This window comes from Vigna unguiculata, chromosome 3 (assembly GCF_037176805.1).
Source record: "Vigna unguiculata cultivar grain cowpea cultivar isolate G323 ecotype 2 chromosome 3, ASM3717680v1, whole genome shotgun sequence".
NCBI classification, from domain to species: Eukaryota; Viridiplantae; Streptophyta; class Magnoliopsida; order Fabales; family Fabaceae; genus Vigna; species Vigna unguiculata.
The window spans coordinates 58,944,840-58,953,923 of NC_140794.1; the positions used below are offsets into that span (position 1 = coordinate 58,944,840).

The window sequence follows — 9,084 nt, forward strand, 5'->3', positions numbered from 1 at the left end:
ATTGAATATTGTTGGACTGACGAAAATAACATGTCTTGAAAAGTCTCACATCGTCTAGGATAATCAAGAGAGTGATTGTTAATAACTCTATAATGGATTCTGAGTTCATGGTGTCCTTATCCTAGTCAAACACACTTTAAGCTTGTATTTGACTTTTTTATATTTTTTATATATATGTTATACAAATTTTCAAATAATTTTTCAAATAATGTTATTCTATGATGGTCGTGATTTTTCTTTAATTTTAGAATTTTCACGTTATATTCTTGTATTTTATCTTATTTTTCTAAATTTTCTGTTAATAGGGTGATTTTTGAGATAAAAATGATAATATTATTAATTGATAATGCGTTTTTTCCGACAAATATATCATCTCTCTTAGTTCTTTATCAATTTTTCTAAATGTCAAAAAATCAATTTATAACCTATTTATATACTATCATTTGAAATTATATATTATAATTTGGAAGAATGTTAAAATAATACTGTTATTTGAGCAAACAGTATTTCATTTGTTATTTCACGATTTATTACGTGTATAGTATACTCAGTAAATAGTTCAAATTCATTTAGTGTTAGTTTATAAAAGTGAATAAAAGATCCAATTTAAAGGAAAGAAACAGACAATTGGAAGACGACTATTTAAAACTTTATCACTAAAGTTAATAACAAAATCCATCTCAAAATAAATCAATTCATTAAATTATAAATTTATCAAAATTATGAAAAAATTACTTGTAATAAATATATTTTTAAGAATCACTTTGCTTCATTCCACACGATGGATATAGTGCAAGTATGATGTGTCGGGCCCCTACGAATGCCCCAAACACTTTATTCATTAAGTTGTATTATTTCACAACCAAATCTATGATAATATATAAAGCATGATTGATCTTAAATTAAAAATAGCAAATAATTGACCTAATTTAGTAGTCTTTATTTCAATTTATCTGGTTTTTTAACTGAAATATGTTCATCCAATAAAATAACTTCAATAGTTTTTATTTCTCATTTCTATACCAATTTTATCTCATAATTTTGCTTAAATATTTTCAATTAAAAGATAAATAATATTTTAACTTCAAGTACGTTGAGATAACATCTTTATGATCAATTGCTATATTCGATGTATTGTCTGGTTTGCAGTCTGAAACTTCATCACCACTTTATTTTTAAAAGACAATTGAGATGGTTGAAAGTAAAAAATATATTTAAATTAACTTTGTTCTCAACTTTATGACACCATTAAATATATCAAAACAAATAATATGTATAATATTATTTAGAGAATGAAAACTTTGAGTTCTACATGAACATACAAAAGGAGTGACATGAAGAGAAGCTTTTGGGGGTGACTATGGCTATGGTGGCTGTGGTGTACTTTGAAATAAATTTGCGGAGGGAATTTTTTTGGGGGGTTTTCATTGTAATTTGAAGCATTATTAGCCTCAAATCATTGCTTTCCAATTCCAAACATTGCCCACTCTACAATGTCTTCCAACCACTTAAATTCAGCGGACAAAAAGTAAATTACTTTCTCTTCAAGTTTATAATAAAAGTAATTCAACAAAAGAAACTCAAGAAAGAAAGCAACAAGATACAACATGCTTGTGTGTTTTCCATAGATCCCACTCCACTTTAAAAAAAAAATTCCATAGAGATAATATAAATAAGTAATTAATGTGTCTCATTAAGAAAACATTTTTTTTGGCCAAATATAATGCTTAGATATGGATTTTTCTTGTATGTAATTTAGACTAAGTATATGATATCTAAAAACCGATATTTATTATATACATTTTTTAGATTATGCTAACATTTTTATCGTGTAAGAGATCCTATATTGATTAATAATAAAATAAACATATAATATTTTAGAAATCGATCCTATATTGATTAATAATAAAATAAACATATAATATTTTAGAAATCGATAAAGTTAAATTAAATTTGAAATCTAATTTTAAGAATTTTTATAAAGTGTTTTTTAGGTCAAAGTCTTGAGATGTGAAAGCATTGGGAGTGACTAGGGACATGTCTCCCTCACTGGTGGTGAAATTTTGGGCTAAACATTATCATGTCATTGGTACCCCAATTCTCATTTTCTTTACGCCAACATGTCTCTCGCACTATCTTTAAACACCTTTTTTTTTTTTTTATAATGTCGTCTGATGTCATGGATTCCAAATGAAATATTAAATAAGATATTTTCATGCTTACATATTTTTAAATATAAATAAATATTATATAAAAAATAAACGTATAATTTTATTATAATTAGTATATTTCATTGTAATCTAAATGGTTATTTTATTTAATTAGATTATCCATCGTTAATTATATCTATAAAAACACATATAAATATTTATATACATGATATGTATATACGACAACAAAAACGTGTAAGGGGAGAACTAATGTGGGTTGATTTTATATAATTCAAGTTAATTGATCATGAAAAAGTTTCATCTTTTAAAATTTTCATTTATTTATACATTTTAAAATTATATTTTTATGTTTATAACCTATACCATTATAAAAGAAATTATTTCTTTTAGTATACATTATTTTTTTCATTTTACCCTTTTAATATCTTTTAAATTAAAATAATTACATTACCAATTTTACCTTTTACATGTCATTTATATAAAATTTAAACATTTTTTAATTTTACCAATTTTTTATACTTAAAAACTATCTGCAACAAAACACTATTTTTTTTTTACTTTTATAACTGTTGACATTTTGAGTGAAAAATTTCTCGTTCGGTGTGATGAAGTTTTTTTCTTTTTGTATTAAGGTAAGATGGGTGAGAAGAAGAAGAGAAGATGATGATTAAGTGGAGGTGGCTTGGGGTGACACACGCCATGATGTGAAAGTTCGTCCATGACGAACACCCAGGAAAAGGTGACTTGGGGTGACATGTGTCGTCATGCGGAGGCTCATCAATGATAGAAACCCAAGAGGAGGTTGTTGGGTGACGGTGGTGGCCTGGGGTGACATGTATAGATGAGGACATCAACAACGATAATGATGGTGGCTAGAGTTAGAGAATGAGATGGAGAAGGAGGTGGTGGAAGAGGAAGAGGACTGAGAAAGACAAATAGGAGGAGGATAAGACCCCAAAAAATGAAAATGACTTGGAGCGGTGAACTTTGGGCAGCAGTTGACCGAAGATGAGGAGAAAAATGATGATTTAATAAGAAAAAGGAAGAGAACGAAGAAGAAAAAGATCCAATCAGATATTTTACCAACGAATGTTACTGACAAACTTTTACGAACGAGCATTTACTGATGAATTTGTGATCGTCGGTACTTACTAACGGATGTTTGTATTCGTCGATAAATGCTTGTCAATAGTCTATTGGCAAATCATGTTTACCAACAAATTCTTATTATTATTAACAAATTATGGTCGTCCCTAATATACTACTTTATTGTAATGGGATACATATATGAATATATTGGTGCAATATAATTTGAATAAAGATAATGATATTTTGGTCTACTTTTTTTGACCCACTTCTAACCCATCATTCCAATCACCCTTCAATTATCTATTTTCATTTTTTTAGTAGTGTGATGTGATGATCTAAGAGTGATTGGAGTAGTAGGTTAAAAGTAGGTCAAAAAAGTGAATCAAAATATCATTATCTTTTTAATAATTCATAATTATTTTCTTTGATAATATGAGAAGACTATCCGTGAATTTGATTGGTTTGAAAAAGTTTTCAAAAAAACTAGTGAAAAAATAAATAATTATAATGAAAGGTAGTTTTTCAGAAAAAGAAAAATTAGTGGTTAAAAGGATGTTTGAGATTATCTTCCTAGAATTTATTGAGAATTTTGTGACGTGAACTATAGATTTTATGTAATGTTTCCTATTTTTACAATTTAACATTCTATTTTACATGTTTATGTCAACTTTTTTTTTTGTTATTAAAGCAACCATATTTTATTGAATCACAAATTATACTATCGTAACGACTAAAGTTATGTAAATTAGAGGGAAGGAATATCTACAATGGATATCACTTAGATTTTAAATAATTTAAAACTTCTTATATTAATATTCGACTGCACTTCATTCAATGGTGGGATTTTATATTTATTGAAACCTTTAGTTTTCATGATTGCCGCTATATAAAACTACAACAAGTTCAACAATATTTTTAGGCGATTTCTTATATATATTGAATGTGATTATTGGATTTCACTAAATAAAAAGTCTTCAAATGCTTCCACCAATACTCTAACAAACTCATCAGTATTTGTTTAGGTGACTTTTCTTTTTTATATTGGAATGACTTCACTCAATGTTTTTAGATGATTCCTTATGTTGCAAGGAATTGGCTGGTTGACACATTAAAGTAACGCCAAATTCATTTTTTGTAATTACTTGGAAGGACTCAACATATCATCATGATTAATTACTTCTTGCATTATATCTTTTTAAATACATAATGGAGAACTTAAGCCACTTTTTTCGAATAGTTCTCAACAAAAATTATCTTAAAGTTTACAATTTATTGAAGTTATTACTTTTGTAGTTAGATACGTAAAAGTCATGAAAAGAAAAAATATCTACAAATACCCACAATAGGTGTTCGATGAAGAGCAATTCAATGAGAACTTTTATACCGATTTATCATAAACTTGTCAAATATATAGAGTACAAAATTTCATGATTTAAAGGAAAAATATGTACCATCATAAAACACAATATTTGATAATAATAAAATAGAATAAAAAATATAATATCTCTATCACCCCTCTCAAGATGGATATGAACATTGTAAAGATCTAAATTGGAAGTAGCAACCCGGAAAGTAGAAAGATGCACTAACTTAGTAAACATATAAGCAAGTTGACTTGTTGAAGGAACATGGAGAAGATGGATAATGCCATCAACGAGCTTTTGTCAGATAATGTGACAATCAAGTTCTATAGGCTTGATTCTCTCATGAAGCTGCAATTTTATCTTCAAATCTTTTCACTCTCATCTCTCCATGCCTCAAAACAAACAACGTCACTTTCTCCTCTATATCTCCTCAAATCAATCAACTCACTCTCTCTCAAATACATAATCATTTCATCAATACAAAACATGTTAACTATAAACCACAAATGAGTTTATATGTATCAAACAATATTCAATAAAAGAAATATAAATTGATATCTTTGGGATGACTCTCATATTAAATATACTTCACTAGATACTAACATTTTATCTAAAACAAGACTTAAATTTACAAGTGAACCTAAGAATAATATAGATCAAGATAAGTTCTTTACGATCCAATATACATATTTATCTAAGTCATGGTGTGCAAGAAATTCATCCTTATATATCTTCTCATCACCTGATAAGTTAGTTATGTGACTTGGACTATTAATTAAAAACAAAGAGATCTTTGTTATAACATTGATTACTTAATATACAACACTTAAACAATTATTCACATATCATTCCAAAATTTTGACCTTATATTCATACAATATAATTTCACTTAAAACAAAAACATAAATCAATTAAATATACAAAGTAACATTATAGTTATTTTTATATTTAGGATCAAAGTAAAGATTAATTTTCTACTCTATTTTTTTATTAATGGAGCTAAGAACAATATTTTTTGTCATATTTTGGCTTGAAGGAAGATTTGTCACTTGAGTGAAAATTATAAAAAAAATCATCTTCATAAACTAAACTTGTTTCAAAATATATAAATCATTTTTATACAATGTGCTCAAATACATTTTCTGCTCATTTCAATTCAATCCTTAAAGCAAATATAACAAACAAACTATTCTCAACTTCAAACATTTACATATTTTCAAACAAAACACAAACCTTGTATAAAGATCAAGATATTATGATCGAATTACCTTCGTATCTAAATTATTTATCCTATCAAAACATAAATAGTTTTCGTTACCTAATAAAGCTTGTTTACTTTAAAGTTAAGCTTCAAACTTTTTTATCACTTAGGAAAGTGTGAAATTTATACACATAAAACTATGATCAATAATCTGAACATAATCCTTATAATCATGAACTAATTATATACATCTTTATCTTAGAGAAATCACGTACAAGACTTTCATCTCCTATGTCTATATAACTTTTCATAACTAACTCAAGATGACGGGTAACAAGAAACTTATTCTAAAATAATTTCTAATCAGACAAAAACGAAATTTAAACAATTATTTTTTTTATTGATAAAGTTTTTATCCTTGATAAAATATTCGTTCTTTGTTTCATATATATCAATTTTATAATTAAACAATTAACTAAGCTCTTACACACGAGACAAACATGTGAGGACAAGCATAAACTCCAGGTGGATTGCAATAACCTGAAAAGCATCTCATGGGCCTGTTAGCTCCCTCTCCTTCATTTCCCTCATGGAAAATTGGTCTCTTTTATATCCTTCCAAAAATTTTCTTTACAAACTATAAATATCACTAGTTTTTAAAATAAATCACGTTAGACAGATTGGTTTTGTTCATGTTTTACATATATGTTTATTAATTGATTTTAACTTATTGATGATTAATTCTTTTTATGCTTTATATATGATTCTTTTTTTTACAAGATGACTTTGTAAGTTGAAGAAACTTGAGTTCAATCATATAAAATATTGACTCTACTCTTAATCTAAAACTTTAACACTATGAGTTTATGGGTCTTTATTTTTATATAATGCTCTACTTTCTTATTTCTAACCAATGTAAGATTTAGACTTCTACTTGAATTCCTAACACTATTATACACTCGATAATTTATAACTGGATGAATGTAAAAATACTTGATATTATTATTATTATTAATGCAATGATCATCATTTGTGTCTCGCACAGATAATGGTATCGTATCCGCGACGTGTCCTTGCGATGAATTTTAGAGACACTTTGTGGATAGATTAGATTTTGCATATTTTCCCCATAGGAATCGCAATATTTGGGATTCATAAACGACACGAGTAACTGAGATGATGTTTGTGTGTCCACACTGAATCCATGCGCAAGAGAATGATCCTATTGTATGAAAATTCAGGAGGCATGCAAGAAGATAAATCCAAAGAGGGACAAATTAACTGGAGTGCTAGATTCTATAGCTAGAGATATGTACAAGAGGCAATAAGAGGAGAAAATAATATATTTCAGGTGTAGGTAAGTGATTTCAAGTCATGCCACCACCTCCATCATTACTGTCCTACACAAAAAACCAATCAAGTGTCTCTCCACTACACCACTTAGTGCATATATTAGTTAGAAAGGAAATGCGAATATATTTCTCATTATTTCACCTTCTCTTTTTCTTTCTATCTTGTAGCCCCACTCCCCCATGTTGTCTATAAATTGGATGAACCAAACAACCAAACACAACCCTCTTTCTTACCAAAAATGGACTACTCTAATGGGTTTCCTAGAAAAAGAGATGTTTCTCTTCACGAACTTAGCAAAAGGCTTGCTGAGTTTGCTCAAGTGAGAGGATGGGAACAATATCACAGTCCCAGAAACCTTCTTCTAGCTCTTGTAAGTCCCAGATTAATGTGTTATTATTATGTTATGATACTGAGATTTCTTTAAACAAAGTTTATTATGTGTGCAGGTTGGAGAGGTGGGAGAGCTTTCTGAGATATTCCAGTGGAAAGGAGAGGTTGCAAAGGGGTTACCCAATTGGAGTAGTGATGATAAGGAGCACTTAGAGGAAGAGCTTTCTGATGTTTTGCTTTATCTAGTGCGTCTTGCAGATGTTTGTGGGCTTGATCTTGGACAAGCAGCTCTCACAAAAATACTCAAGAATGCTAAGAAATACCCAGTTACTACTACTGACCATACCACCACTTCCAATCGCAACTAGCTTCCTATCTACTATACTATTCTCTCACAAAATAATAACAATTGCATAATCGAATATATATATCCATGTAACTTTCTCTTCATTTTGGCTTTGAAACTGAGTCCATTGCCACCCTGTGTAAGAAGAGCAAAGTGTAAACCTTTAGTTAAAGAAGCTATAACTGTTTGATAATTTGTGTTACACATGTAGTCATGAGTTGTTTATCAAAAGGACTTCACTGGTATTTTATTGTCATGCATACATGGAACTCTACATGTGATCTCGTGTCCTAAATGTTAGTGAATTCAGAAATTTGCCCATGTGGGCACGTGCATGCCCAAACATTCTTCATCTCATGGGTTGTTTTCCATATCATTGCTATATCATTCAAAAATGTGTTGTATGTGTAAGGAAAAATATACATTAACAAAGTCTTTTTTAACAAAATTTTTCAAAATACTAAGTAAGATAAAAAAGTATTATTTTTATTTTATTACTTCCTTTTAATTAAAAAATAAAATCTGCTTTAATCATTATTATATAAATTTTGCCAAGTTTGTAAAAAAATATTTTGTCAAAAACTCATTTTCCATTCTATAAAGCTGAAATCATAAGAATCTCTAAAAAGAGAGAGGTATATACATACATACAATAAGAACCTTATGTATATGGGAGGTGGAATATTGAAGCTTGTTGGTTCTTTGTATGGAAGATTTGGTTCTTTGTACGGAATGTTCACCAAAAAGATACAATATCAAACTTAAGTTCAACTATATAAGGAATTGATAACACTCTCAATTAAAATTTTAAGACAATAAATTTGTAAGTTTTTATTTTTTTTATGTTTAACTTTCTCATATTTTATTTGATGTGATATTTAGATTCATACTTCAAATTAAGCCGATCAAATTAAGCCGATGATAATTGAACACATGAAAAGAGACCATTGTTAATACAAGAAAGGAATCTTTAACTTCTGTTTTAGGCTGTGAATGTTTGATTCACTCTTTAAGGTTAACCTAAAATTAAGTTATAAATTAATTAATTTATACACGAATTAATTCCTCTTTTTTTTCTTTTCCAGAGATCTTTATAAAGAAATTTGTTCAAAATAGACACAGTCGCATGTAAAGTTCCAAATGATATTGGGTATGTTGCTAGCAACTATTTTAAACCAGTTGCGTTGCAGTAGCTTCTGCAACTGAAATGATGTTGTTGCATGCGTGGTT

At 28.3% G+C, this 9,084-nt stretch overlaps 1 protein-coding gene across 1 annotated transcript; it reads left to right on the plus strand.

Moving 5' to 3' along the window:
- Positions 1-7,300: 7,300 nt before the first annotated feature.
- LOC114177013 (uncharacterized) lies at positions 7,301-8,047 on the plus strand. The gene is made up of 2 exons (XM_028062231.2): positions 7,301-7,548; positions 7,625-8,047. The coding sequence occupies exons 1-2, from the start codon at positions 7,417-7,419 to the stop codon at positions 7,874-7,876; spliced, it is 384 nt and encodes a 127-aa protein (XP_027918032.1). The 5' UTR covers positions 7,301-7,416; the 3' UTR covers positions 7,877-8,047.
- Positions 8,048-9,084: the final 1,037 nt, after the last annotated feature.